At 37.5% G+C, this 14,996-nt stretch overlaps 1 protein-coding gene across 5 annotated transcripts in view; it reads left to right on the top strand.

The window, feature by feature from the left end:
• Window positions 1-14,996, top strand: part of DCDC2C (doublecortin domain containing 2C) — a 188,322-nt gene that overhangs the window by 50,451 nt on the left and 122,875 nt on the right. For all 5 annotated transcript variants that reach the window (XM_072634294.1, XM_072634296.1, XM_072634295.1 and 2 more), the window contains exon 5: window positions 2,320-2,457. In XM_072634294.1, coding sequence (XP_072490395.1) covers window positions 2,320-2,457 — 138 coding nt within the window. The remainder of the gene's footprint in view (window positions 1-2,319; window positions 2,458-14,996) is intronic.

Here is a 14,996-nt window from a genome sequence, read left to right as displayed (position 1 = left end):
TACTTTCTCTTGCACCAGCATCTTTTGGAATTAAAAGAAGGGAAAGGAATGAAAAGCTGAGGAAGGAAGTTGTAGTTTTTGAAGTAACTGACAGTCCACAGAAACGGAAAATCTTTCCCCAGTGTGTATGGTTTTCCCCCGTCCTTCCTCCCAGCTCCAGATCAAAGGTATCATGTTGAGTGAGCTGCAATTGGTATATGTGTGAGTACATTCTGTATTATCCCTATGGGGAATTTAATACTTTCTCTTCTCTACTTCCTGGAATCCTTAACTTCCTTCAGAGTTTACCTCAGACATCACCTGCTCCTCTGACTCCCTTCTCAACGATTAGTGCTTCAGTCTTCATTAAACTGTATTGTGTTTACTTATATGTATCTGTAGAAGGACCTGTAGAAGGACCTTGAGGTAAGGGAATTTCTCCTTGTGTTTGTATTCTCCAAACCTACTGTACAGTCTTTAAAAAAAAATCTGGACCTATGATTTCATCTATGTGGGAAATTGATTCTGCCTCCACCAGTGCAGATTGACAATTTATCTATAATTTATAATCCTAGAGAGTTGCTTGAAGTTAAGTGGGTTGTACATGGTCACATAACCATTATGTGCCAGAAATAGGACTTAGACTTATTAAATGTTTATTGAATTAAATTGAAGTATTTATTCTTCCTTCCCCTGCCATATGTTACCTATTGAAATCTTATTCCTCCTTTAAGGTTTAGCTCACATACTACTTCCTTCCCTGATTGTCCCCTGACTAGATGTGACTTCTCCATCCTTTGATTCCTAGCAGCACTTTGTATAGTGTTGATGATACTTCATGTTCTAGAGTTACTTGTACTTTCAGTTTTGTTTTCACAACTGCAGTCTATATTTCTTGACAAAGGTACTTATATCCATTTTTATGTTTCACCCAGCAATGAATACAATCCCTTTTACACAGTGTGAATGAATGAATAATTGATTGGAGAAAAATTTCCTGAGAAAAATTGAAGATGATGTGATTTCATCAGTTTATGAAAAGTACAACAGTGTATTGATAGATATTAGTTTGCCATATAAATATTTTTAAAATTGAATAACTTTTTTGACCTTTAAATTTAATTTTATTTTTTCAATTGCATGCAAACAAAAAAGTTTAACATTTGTTTTTTAAAATTCTAGATTCCAAATTCTCCGCCACCTCCCTTTCCCTCCTTGAGAAGACAAGCAATTTGATATAAATTATACATGTGCAGTCATGCAGAACATTTCCATATTAGCCATGTTGCAAAAGAAAACATGGACCCCTTCAAAAACCCCAAGAGTAATAAAGTTAAAAAAATACTTCAATCTGCATTCAGACTCCATCACTTCTTTCTTTGAGGAGGGGATAGCATTTTTCATGATAAGTCCTTCGGAATTGTTTTGAATCATTGGATTTGCATTGTATTGTTGAGAATAGCCAACTCACAGTTGATCGTTTCAGTATTACTGTTACTGTGTACAATGTTCTTCTGCTCACTTCACTTTGCATCAGTTTCATATAAGTCTTTCTAGGTTTTTCTGAAACCACCCCCTCATAATTTCTTATGATGCAATAGTATTCTATCACAATCATATACCACCACTTGTTCAGCCATTCTCTAAGTATCTCCTCAATTTCCAATTCTTTGCCACCACAAAAAAGCTGCTATAAATATTTTTCATACATATAGGTCCTTTTCCTTTGGACTCTTTGGAAGTATAGACCTAGTAGTGTTATTGTTGTGCCAAAAGGTATGCACAATTTTATATCCCTTTAGGCATAGTTCCAAATTGCTCTGTAGAAAAGCTGAATCAGTTCACAACTCCACTGACAAAGCATCAGTGTCTCAATTTCCCCACATCCCCTCCAACATTTGTTATTTTCCTTTGCTGTCATATTAGCCAATCTGATAGGTATGAGGTAGTACTTCAGAGTTATTTTAATTTGTATTATTCTATCAAACAAGTGTTAATAATAACATATGGCAATTTATTTGAATTTTAGCTATTATTATTTAACATTTACTGAGCATCAACCATGAGCTTTAAAAATGTTCCCAAGAGTCTTTTGGCCCTCGTACGTGATTTAAAAAATAATTAAAAATTGAGAGGAAGTAGCATCAGGGGAAAAAACACCTTATCATAGAATAACAACCACTGTGCCATCATAATTGCTTCCATTTTAAAGTTTGCTTGTATCAAAACATAATTTCCTTGGCATAAATTATAGTTACATTAAATACTAGGATATTAAAACTGTATTACACAATGTCATAGCAGGAGGTACGATTTTTTCTCGTCTTTCTGTGCTTATAGGCTGTATACAATGGATGGAGATCTTCTGGATAGCTCGAATAAGTTGATTGACCATCATTACTATGTTGCATCAGGATTGGAGACCTTTAAATATTTGCCCTACTGGGAGACACAGAAGGTTCCTCAGGACATAAAAAAGTAAGCACATTTTATTCTTCTGTTTTTCAGGGTCTAGGAAAAATTTATTTTCAGGATTATTTGAATTTCTTTGGACTGGAATATGATGATCTTCTTTGCAAATAATGGTAGTTTGGATTTCTTAAATTTCTTTAAATTTCTAAAATTCTTTAAAATTTCTTAAATTTGGATGAGGAATAGAGTGACTGTATTGGCAGGAGTTGAGGGAAATTTCTTTTGTATTTTCACAAGCATGGTAGGAAGGACTTGGATGTATCTTTGGTCTCTTTAATGACTTGCTAAGTGTCCATGGATATTAGCATCTAGAGTCCAGAGATAGATTTCCAGGCTGAAATGAAATCAGATGCCCTCTTGACTTATTTCTTACTGTGGTATTAGATAAAAATCAAAACATGAAGTGAGTCAGAGTTCATTGCTCTCTCTTTAGGGAGGTAGGATAATGCAATGGAAAAAGCACTACATTTGAAATCTGAAGATCTTAGTTCAAATCTTGGCTCTGCTGCTTGTGTGATATTGGACAAGTCACTTAATCTCTCTGGGTCCCAGTTCCTCATTTATAAAATGAGGAGGCTGGACTGGATGAACTCTGAAGCCTTTCTCAGCTTGAAATCTATGGTCCTATGACCATTTCATCTGCTCTTAGGCTAGTCCAGTGGTTACCATTACAATGGAAGGAGCCTGTAGTATGTTTTACAGGTATTACCATTACTAATCAATGTTCATATACCTTTGCATCTTTTTTTGAGGTGGGTTTAGAACTAAGATTTCTTTAGTAAGGAACTCCCCTTCAGAAAATTCTCTCTACCTATATGGTTCTAGAGACCCACCTTAGAAGGCAAGTGATTTCCCTAAGCCCACACAACTATATGTTGTCCTTGAGGAATGTGCTTGAGGCAGGACCAGAACCCTAGTTTTCTTGACCCTAAGGCTGGACCCCATCCACTATATACCATCATGCCTTTCTTTATGTTTTGACGACTCTTAAACTTGAGAGGAAAAACTTGCAAGGAGGAAGTTCAAGAGGCAGAAGAAGCAGTCATTCCATTCAGCAAGTCAACTTTGGAACTTCTAACATTTTCATTTATTTGACTTCCTTGGAATCTCAGGGTGATTATTTCTTGGGGTCTTGACAACTCCCCTTCCCCTGCTGTTTGAGAAGCATTTAGGAAAATGGACTTAGAGGTAATTTTCTGAACCATCTATTAAGGATGCTGTTTTTCTTATTGTTCAAAATATTTATGAATTTAATATTTAATCTGCATCTCTTGGTCAAGCATGTTTGGCTAGTTGTCCTCTGATATCTCCTCCAACTCTGAGATTCTGTGATTTGCCACAGTTTTTGGATTATTTATGTATAGTGAGGGAAAAATGAATTTGAATTCAAACTGAGCATGTTTTTATGAATAAGCAATACTGAACTTCAAATCTCTGCCCTGCTTTTCTGTTTTCATTATTTCCCATTTAATGTAATGCATAGTCATAAAATTCAACACAATGTAGTGAGGGTAAAAGACGTTTTGTTTGGATAAGTCATTCTGATCTTGGCTTAGTGCTAGTGTTCATTGAGTACAAGAAAAACATCTTATAAAGTGTTAGCATTGTACTCACTTTATTAGTGCATATCTAAAGTCATCATTGAAAACTATATGCTCTTTGGCTAGGGATAGATTGTTAAGAGTTGGAAGGAGCCTCAGAGACCATTAATTCCAACTCCTTCATTTGAAAGAGGAAGGAGCTGAAGCCACAGAGAGGAAGTGACTTACAAGGTCATAAAACAAGTAAGTAGCAGAGCTAGGGCTAGCAGTCATGAAGGCCCAGGAACAATGGGAGAAAAATGAGAAAAAAAATTACACTTTACTCCCAAAGACTTTATTTCTGCTCCCTGCTCCCTACTCCCAATTTTGGAAAAGGGAGGGACAGGGTGGGCTAAATGATTCCTCAAATATTCCTGCTTTTTTTCTGTCATTTTATACCTCTCTCTATATTAAACACGATAAGTTTATGACTGAAGATAAAATAGTTTTTTCATTCCTAAGCCAAAAAGTTGACTGTAGATTTCTGAAGGGTACATATAGATGCTCATATGATGATGCTCATATGAGTCCATGAATTCATTGATTTGAGGTCATACTCCACTGGTACAGATTATGATCCATCTGTATCTCAGCTTGGTTGATTGTCCTCCATATCCTAAAACAGCCTTCAGAGAGGATCCGCTTAGCACATAGGATGACTTCTTCTCTTCTCTGTGACATTTTGGATGGAAGACTGAGGCAAAAGTTATCATAGCATCGTAGATTTAGAGCTGGAAGGGACTTAAAAGTTATCCTAGGCCAACCCTCTCATTTTATTGGCAAGGAGCCTAAAGGCTAGGGAGATTAAGTCACTCATCCAATAACTCCCAAGTAATGAGTGGAATAGTGAGTGTTGAGGTTTAGGGGTGCTGGGATCCCAAAATAGTCACACCTTAGGTCCTGCCCAAATTGAATTTGATCCAAGCCTTTCAGCCAAAGAAAAACAAAGTTTGTTAAAGATTCACCATACTGGGTGGACTCTTAAAGAATCTGAGCATTTATGATGCCCATATTGACAAGTGGTCCAGATTGAATCTGAGTGCCTTCATGGAGGCAAGATGTATTTTATATACAGAAAGACTGTGGAAGGGATCTAGGGGTGGTCAAGTAGTTTGAGGTGACTGGAGAAGGGATCCAGTTATGGTCTTGATGGGAGTGGTCTGTAGACTGGGGTGACTGGAGGTCTGACACCAAGAACCAAGAGAATGGGATTAAGGGTGGGAGTTGCTGAAGGCTACCTGGAGATAACAGACAATGAAGGGCTAGGCTAGGTTAAGGGTAACAAAGATTTGGGCATGTGATAATGGAAAGCTTATGACCTCAGGTAAATGTCGGATCAAGTGGGAAGATTCAAGGAGAGTTCAAAGGGGTTCCCAGATCCTGTACCCTATCAGTGAGCATTTTAGTAGAGAATCTCCGACTCCAAAGCCAGCATTCTTTCCACTGTACCTGGAGATTTTTGTTCAGGGGAATGACATGATCAGTTTTAACAACTGGAGTTTTAGGATTATTGCATCAGCTACAGTACCTCTAGTTTAATTTCTTTTATTGGATTATGACTTTGTCATTCAGTATGTAAGCTGTCCCTCCAAGCTTTGTGTAATTTGCAAATTTGAAAGCATGCCTTCATCCAAGTTACTGATAGCAGTGTTACGTAGTATAGTACCAAGTCTAGATCGCTGAGGCATCCCACTAGAGACTGCCTTCCAAGTTATCATTGAACCGTTAAGAATTGTTCTCTGAGTCTAGCATTCCACCAGTTCTGAATTCATCTAATTGTATCCTTATAAAGCCCATATTTCTCCATCGTGTCTACAATAACAGCATGAAATTCTTTATTAAATTCCTCGTTACCCTCTGGGTAAACTATATGTATATCTTTCCCCTTATCTACCAATCAAGTAATCAATCAAAAAAGAAACAAGGTTATAATGATTTGTTTGGATAAAGCAATACAGGCTATTTTAAATAACTTCACTTTCTACATGTTCATTACTTGTCTCTTTAATAACCTGCTCAAAAATCTTCCCAAGAAATTATGTCCATCTTACTGGCTTATAATTTGCAGACTCTTCTTTTTTTGAAAATCATGACAATATTTGTCCTTCTCCAGTCCTATGTCACATCTCTTATGTATTGAAGACTTTTGTTTTTTACACCATAATTGTTTCCAAGTATTCTCCTCCCCCCAACCCTACCATCGAATTTACCTTTTTTTCGAAAAGCAAAACATAGTTAATTAAAAAGACCCACAGAATGACTTTGATGATGTCTACAAACATTCTGCATTCTAGACTGATTCTCTGAGAGGTGGGATTTGAGTTTTGTCTTCTGTTATCTGGAACCAAGATTACTTTATTACTTACACATCTCAGTATGCGTAGCAGTATGCTGAAGACACGCTGCTAACTAAATAAGATGATTCTTTAACATTGCTATTTCCTTATCATGGCTATATAGCTGGGAATCATGGAACACTACAATTTCAGAAGAATCACAGTTGCAGGTGGTCCAAAGTGTAATGGGAATGCCAATTTCATAACCAAGAATATAATTTTAGACCTGGCAGAATCCTTAGGGATCATTTACTCTAACCCACTCATTTTATGGATAAGGAAATTAAAGGCTAGAGAGGAGAAATAATTTGCTTAAAGTTACATAACTGGTTTGTGACAGAATTAAGACAAAAACCCAGGACTCCTTTTCTCTGTCCTTTCTACCTTAAAATGGCGCCTTCTTAAGTTGACTTGCTTAGCTTCATCTGAAATTCTGAGCCTACACTGGTTGACAGTACCCATACTGAATAAAACTATGATTTATTGCTGTTGCTACACTTTGTTAAAATGGTTTCATTGGATAAGGTTTATGAGAATCTTTATGGAAATGAAGGTGCTGGGAATATGGGGCACACACCAAGGAATTCCAATCCCATTGTTTATAAGAAAGACAACTGCCTTTTCTTTCCTTTGATAATTCGGTCACTCTGAGGCTTAGCTTATAGACTAAGTCAAATAGGAGCTTATAATTAAATATGAGTAATGGTCAGTGTTCCTCTTGTAAAGTCATGCATGAGGTATGCCTAATGGTTTTACCTTGAGGCAGAAAAGCTTAGCCAGTTGAGTTTACAGTTGCTTCCCCAACGGCATGCACTAATAGTCATGCAACCCAGGAGCCTGTTTCCTCATCTCTCTCCTGAGAGCCCTACTTGTAAGTAACTGTCCTTTAAAAGCAATGTAATGAAGCAGTTTGATTTATGGGGTGAGGACAGAATCTCAGATGAAGTATCTGTAAGGAAATTTCACTGTAGCCAAGCAGATAGATTCCTAGAGAGTATGCTTTAATTTAGAATACATTTTCTGCCCAGTTTGTCCTCTCTTTCTTTCTATGATAGGCTTTTGAGTGGAGAGCAAACTTCAATCTTCCTTCTCTCATCTATCAAATAAGAAGGAAATGAACTTGGAAAACTCTCTTTGATTTATTTTTTTTTTTGAATAGTAACTGGTTAAGAAAACATCAGGAAAACAAATGCTCTCTCTTTGTTCATTTAAGAGCTTTAGTACCTATTGAATAGAGGAATAACCAGGTCAGGGCCATAGGTTCTTTGTCCTAGGAGACAAAAATTTACAGGGGGCAGTTCACAAAAGCTTTGTCTTAGGGTATACTTCCTGCTTCTGGAAGCAACACTCTAGTTGACTTCATCCTGCTTTATTTTTCTTCCCCATCCAGTTAGCAGTCCCTACTTGTTCTAAGTACAAAAACATCTGTTTGTGACCCTGCTAGTGAGAATATAATTGAAGTTATCTGACTATCACAACTTTTCTTCCCTCATTTGTCACCTAGACTATTGTAATTTTAGTTTTTGCTTTTGAAATTTGTAAAACTTTTAAAAATTCTATTTTTATTTTCAATCCCGAGTTTTTCTTTCTACTTCCTCCCTACACCCATTGAGAAAGCAAAGAAAACAAAACTTGTTACAAATATTTGTAGTCATGAAAAATGAATTCCTGTATTAGCCAAGTCCAAAAGAAGGTCTATACTTCGATCTGAGTCCATCACCTCTCCATCCGTGGATGGTGTGTTTTATCATGAATCCTTTGGACCTGTGGTTGGTTCCATTGTGTTGATTAGAGGTCCTAAGTCTTTCAGAGTTTTTTGCCTTGTAATAATTTTTTGACTGGTTTCTTCTTCCAGCCAGGAGGTGGTGTGGTGTGGTGGACAGAGAGCTAGCCTTAGGTACAGAAAGATATTTATGTCTTACTTCCTTCACAGATTGACTGTGTGACCCTAAGAAAGTCACTTAACCTCTTAATACCTCTTGTTGCAGAGAAGATGTGAACCTCTACTGGTAGAAGGCATTTCCTCAGTAGTTCCATGTACAAAAAAAAAAATCAAAGATCCGGTCTTTATCCCTGTTCCTTCTCTGCCTCAATTTTCTCTCTTCTCCAGTCATTCTCTATAGAGTTACTAATACAATTTTCCTAAAACACAGGACTGATAATGCCAAATCTCTACTAAAAAAATGTATGGGATAAAATACAGGTTCCTTAGCTTAGCATTCGAGGCTTCCCACAATTTAGCTCTAACCTGCTCTTCAAGCTATATTTCATTCCACCATTCTTTCCCTACCCTGTTCCAGCCAAACTTGATGGCTAGCTGTTCTCCAGTATGTTCTATTCAATGGCTTGAATTCATGAAGGTTGTATGTTCTCCATGCCTGTAGTACACTCCCCTCTCAACCTGGTCTATTGAAAGGCTTCTCTCCATGGATCACCTCCTCTATTAAGCTTTCCCTCATCAGTTTCAAGTGACATGTTTTTTTCTCTCCTTGATTTTTCCTAGAGTGCTCTGCCTGGCCCTCTCTCTCTCTCTCTCTCTCTCTCTCTCTGACCCTACTGCACTTCTGCTAGTAATGTCTCAAACTTATTTCTGAAAAAGTCATGTTCACCACGTTCATTGCGAGCTCCTTGAGGACAAGGGCTGTGCCATTTGTAATGTCTTCGTCCTCTAGCACAGTGCTGGGCATGTGGTAGGGGCATAATAAATGTTGGTTAAATTGAATTGAATTTCATATGATGTATGTTTAATGATGAACAATTATATCAGTCACTGCTTTAACCTTAGGTGAGGCTAGTTTCCAGCACAAAACTGTAAGCTTTGAAAACTCCAAAGTAAACCCTTGAATTGCTCAAAATCCCAGACTCATCACATGGCTCCTCATCTTAACTGATTTGTTGACTTACATCAAGGAGAAGGACTGTTTTTTAAGATTTAATTGGGAGTCAAACTCACATCAGGATCTTGAATTACACATGGAGTACACAAGCTAGCCACCCAGACTATGCATTTTGGTTAAGTAACTTTAAATATACTGTACTAAGAAATAGTAGGAAGGGCACATGACTGGGAATCAGAAGACCTAGATTTGAATCCTGGCTCCTTGTTACTGGTATGACCTGACAAACTCATTTAATCTCCATGGGATTTTTTAATACCTCATCTCTAAAATAAGGCGCTTGGACTAGCTAGATGAACTCTAAGGCTCCTTCTAACTTGAAATGTATGATCCTACTATTATATTGGTTTGAATATAGGCTATCCTTTCTTCCTAAACTGGCATGTATAAAATCTGAGTGTGGCCTTTGTTCAGGGTTCTGTCTCTCCTGTATAGCTAGGTCACCATTAGTGTGAATAATGAATCTTCTACAATGGATGCATGTATTTGAATCAGCATTATTTGAAGTAAAAAAATTTGTAACATGATAGTTTTCATTCAGATGGGACTGTACAGTGAGAATTCAAATAATATAACCCATTTAGAGAAATTATTATTAACACTAATTGGTACTAATTATATATGTTTTTTCCTTTTCAAAAGTCCTCACTTCAGGGGTGTAGTCTACATTTGAGATATCTTCTATTTTTGTTGGTAGAGTATCTTGAAGTAACCAGATTTAACTCCCATTCAGATGCTGGAGTAGGATTTTAATAGAACAATATCTTTACATAATGGAAGGGGTACCTATTTTGAGAGTTGTTGTTTTTTTTTTTTTTTAACATTTTACCTGCTTTGGAATGGTTGGATATTTATTCTTGAGAGGCAAATCAGACAGATAGTGGATAGAGAAGCCAGCCTCAGAGAAAAATCTAGGTTCAGGTTTTGATTGGTTTTGTGACGGTAGGCAAATGACATTATGTTATAATGCCCCAGGCATCTCTCAAATTCTTAAGTGGCAGAGCAAGTGCTTATCTGAATTGGCAAAGGGAGTTTCCTTCCTGGGAGTTCTTTATATCAATGAAATTGCAGGTCTGGTTAAAGAAATCACATGACACTTTATGAAGTATTTTCCTCACAGCAACATTATAAATTGGCTTATAGACATATATTTATCTCCATTTTACAAATAAGGGAACTAAAAGAGAGAAGATGACTTTTCTGTTTCCAAGAACAAGGAGTAACCACTGGACAGCAGCTGCATGCTCCACTCGTCAGTCAGTTAGTCAATACACATTTATTAAGCAACCTACTATGTGCCAGGCACTGTGTTAAGTGTTAAGATACCACTGGTATCAATGAAATGTCAAGAGGAAAGCTTCCAGCACATTGTTGGCTTAATGCCTTCTGCAGGATTTTGGGGAGGGCATGGACAAGAGTCTGGATGGATTGTAAACAGCATTACTGAAAGGGGATACCTGCATAGAGATGACCAGAGATTGTATCAAAGGGTAACAACAGAGCCAACACTTGAATCTAGGCCTCCTGACATAAAAGCTAATACTCTCCTTTCTCCCCCACTGCTCTGCCTTTATGACTCTATCTTGCAATTCAGTCATACCAGCATCTTTGGATCACTTCCTAGCTCTCTGCCTCACACTGGCCTGCAGTGATGCCAAACCTGAGGGTTCCTTGCTTTAGCCTGTATCTCGTGTAATTTAGAACAAATAGGCATTGACTCCTCATTCTCACCATGTGATGGGTTTTCATGTCTTTCAGTCTCTGCTGAGTTAAGCAGTTCCTGTAAAGTCTCTCTGTGGAATTGTGGGCTGCAGATTGCTTGGCCTTGATTGGCGTGTGTGAAATATAGTGGAAGCATTAGTGGGTTTGCTGGAGACTTTTCCTATGGCTATTTTTCCTGTCAAGTTTCTTAATGGTCATTCTATCAAAGAAAGAAAAATATCTGTCATTTTCTCTCTGATTGTGGCAATGGATGGATGATTTTAGGTTGGTCAGCCTATTTGTAGTATAGTCCGTGTGTGTGGGTGATTGGCTTATATATTTATTTAGCTCAGTTGTGCTCAGGAAGGGCCTTCTCTGGAGTGGAAAGTACATTTAGAGAGTGTGAAATACCATTGTAGACACAGTATCCAGGGCTGGTTTCTCTATGGGAGATCCTGTCGTCATGTTGGCCTACGTTATTTTATGTTATCTACTTTAGGCTAGGTAATATTTTTGCAATAAAATCTCTTTAAGGCAGCCTAGTGCTGTGAGTCTCCTGATGGTTAGTCCTCTGGTAATTTGATTTCTAGCCAAGTTGGTGGGACCTTTGCCAGCCTGCCTGACAAGCTCAGATATGTCTTGTCAACCACCGATTGCCTTGACTGACTAGCTGATTGCTGACTGTGTCTTTCCTGTCGTGGGATGGTGTTGTGCAAATACTGTACTTACAAGATTAGCTGAGGCTGTATGTTCATCCTTTGTTGCCGAAGAAGACCATGCCATCAGAGAAATAATGACATGACTTGCACTTGACTTTGTTTTGAGTGAGGGAGGGCTGTGCAAGGTCACTAGCCTCACTTCTCCTCCAGGGCCATCTGAATCCAGTGACCAGATATTCATCAGGATAACTGGAGATGACCCAGGATGAGGCAAATAAGTGACTTGCCCAAGGTTACACAGCTAGTGAGTGTCAAGTGTCTGAGGTAAGATTTGAACTCAGGTCCTCCTAACTCCTGCACTGGTACTCTATCCACTGTACCACCTAGCTGCCTTCAGCTGAGGCTGTAGAATTCAGTCTAATGGTCCTTTCACTATGTATTCTTCTCCCTGCCTTTTCCACTGCTTTGCTAGAACATGAGCTTCTTATGAGCGGAGATAGCTTTTTACCTTTTTTAAAATAGCCATATCACTTAATACATGTTGAACCCAGCAGACACTTGGTAAATGCTAGTTGACTGCTTGACAAAACTTATCTTCTTTTCGAGCTTGCCCCTCCCCTTGCTTGCTTGTGTGGCAGGGCACCAGATTTGGAATCTAAAGGCTCCATCATATCCTCTCTCTAATAGTTATTACCCATGTGATCTTGGGCCAGTCACAACTTCTGTGGGGCTCAGTTTACTTATTTGTAAAATAATGGGACCGGCTTTAAGCTTCCTTCCAGCTCTAAGACATATTTCTCCAAGTGATGATGTGGTAAACTGAACTGACCTTTAGCACAGGCGCTAATCTCAGTATTGCTAATACCTACATAACCTTTGTCTAGATACAATCTCCTCCCTGAGTTTCAGTATCTGTAAAAAAAGCAAATGAAAAGATTATGTGGCCTGCCCATTGTTGTGAGGATTAGATAATACACATGCATACGCAGATGTACGTGACACTCTATCAGTCCTTATCCAGTTCCTTATGCCTAGGTGAGGGTGTTCTACTCTCACCCCTGGCTCTTATCCATCATCTGTAGCTTCCTTCAGGACTCATCCCAGGTGCTGCTTCTGACATGAGCTCTTTCCTGAGTTCTTAGTACTCTTTCCACCTCTTGAAATTACTTTGTATTTACTTTTCTGTGTCCTCTCTGTGGAATTGTGGGCAGCAGATTGCTTGACTTTGATTGGTGTGTTTGAAATATAGTGGAAGCATTAGTGGGTTTGCTGGAGACTTTTCCTATGGCTATTTTTTCTGTCAAGTTTCTTAATGTCCCTATAGGGCAGGGACAATTTAATTTTTGCTTAGTATCCCACCTGCCCAGCATGATGCGCTGCATATAGGAGGTGCTTAATAATTACTTTTCACCTTGAATTGACCAGATAAACATAAAATTTTGATGAGGAAACAGTTGGATTCTAAGCACATATACTTTGGCAGAAAAGTGACTGTCAAGGATGGAAGCATTTGGGAGTACTCACCTTCTATATTATCTCAAAACATTTTGTTACAATTAATACCAATTTATATACTTAGTATGTGTGTGTACACACTTATGTGTGTATATATGTCTACATTATATATATATTCATCTGATAAGTATGCAGACAAATCTGATATTTCTTTGCAGCATAGTTTCACAGGTATATGTGTAAATATATACATATGCATCTTATATATATACATACATATATCTTTGAAATATCTATATGTCTATACACATATATCTGGCATGCTATACTTCAAAGAGAAAATTATACTTGTATGTATAGTTTGCCAGATGTATATGCACATGCGATATGCATCTAAAAGATATCATGTACATATACATATGTAAATAACATATATAATACATCATGTATTATATGCATGGCATGTCTTATACTTTGTCATGTATCTTGCACATATAAAAATATATATACTTTTCTTACATTGTAAGATATTATACACACGTATACATCTGACAAGCTATACTACAAAGAGACAACCACGTCTGACTATGTTAAATCGATAGCGAAGATTATAGATGTCAGTTACTGGGAATCCAATTCAAGCTTAAGGTAAAGTGAACAAAATTATCTCTGTCATATAAATATGCTTAATGCATCCTAAAAGCACAGCGCACATATACTGAGCATATTCTAGTATTGATTAAGGTTGTATGGATAGAGATCATATAGATGGCACTCATATAGTTATTACATATTTGTACATGTGTCAAATCCCTACCTCCCTTACTGGATTGTACATGTACCACATGAGCATAGGCATCAGTCATATCTTAATTATTTTGGTAGTTTCTCTTGTCCCTAGCAGAGTGTTTTGCACATAGTAAGTACTTAGCAAATGACCATTGAGTGAAGGCATGAATAAAACATCAGGATCTCTAGCCTTACAAAGCTTATACTCCAAAGAAGACAATACAGATGTGACCATAAATTGAGATTACTTTTTGTGGCCAAACACTATAATTAAGAGATTAAGGTGCATTTAATATTCACAGGAAAAAAGGACGAAAGAATTGCTCTTCAAGCTGGGTATCATGTGGCAAAAAGTGTTTCACATGCAATATACAAGAATCATTGAAGTGCCTTAATTATCTAACCATTAAAGTGGAGGGGTTGGATTGGATGATTTCTGAGATCGATTCCAGAGCTAAATTTATAATTCTATAATATGGTACAGCATGATTTTTTTTCATTTTGGAAAAGTTTATAACTAAATTTTCAGTGATTATAAACACAGGAGATTTTATATATATATGTGAAATATAGGATTATCATTTTCGCATCTCTCCCAGCTGTAGAATGTGTTTGTGGGACTTTGATGAGGAAAAATGAGAGAGAACTTTAGAATTGGAAGAGATCTTGAGAGAGCCCTGTCCCTGTCTTCAGACCAGATGATGCCTAAATTATTAAAGGGGTTTTTTAAAAATAAGATTTTGAGCTGGGAAGGATCCTAGAGATTATTTAGTCCATTTCTCTCATATTATAAATAGGAAAGCCTCTGATCATGAAAATCCATCCTATTTGGACAAATCTCTAGAAAGATGGTTTCATAGACTGCCTTAGCAGCTTCCTCAGACTCTATCAGTTTCTGTAGGTAATGACATCATGATTTCCATCTTAAATCCTTTATGCCACAGTTAAGCCCCTTTTATCTCACTACCCTCAATGGTGTTTCCTGCAAAGATTGAGGATTGTGGTCAAGCATATTTGCCTTTCATGTTGTTATGTCTTCCTTTCCTGGTCTGATGGTCAAAGATACTAAGCCATTGAAACATCCACACCATTGAGGTTTTCCATCCCCCCACTGTTTAGTTATAATTG

Source organism: Notamacropus eugenii, chromosome 1, assembly GCF_028372415.1.
Source record: "Notamacropus eugenii isolate mMacEug1 chromosome 1, mMacEug1.pri_v2, whole genome shotgun sequence".
NCBI classification, from domain to species: domain Eukaryota; kingdom Metazoa; phylum Chordata; class Mammalia; order Diprotodontia; family Macropodidae; genus Notamacropus; species Notamacropus eugenii.
This window is presented reverse-complemented; position numbering and strand designations above follow the sequence as displayed.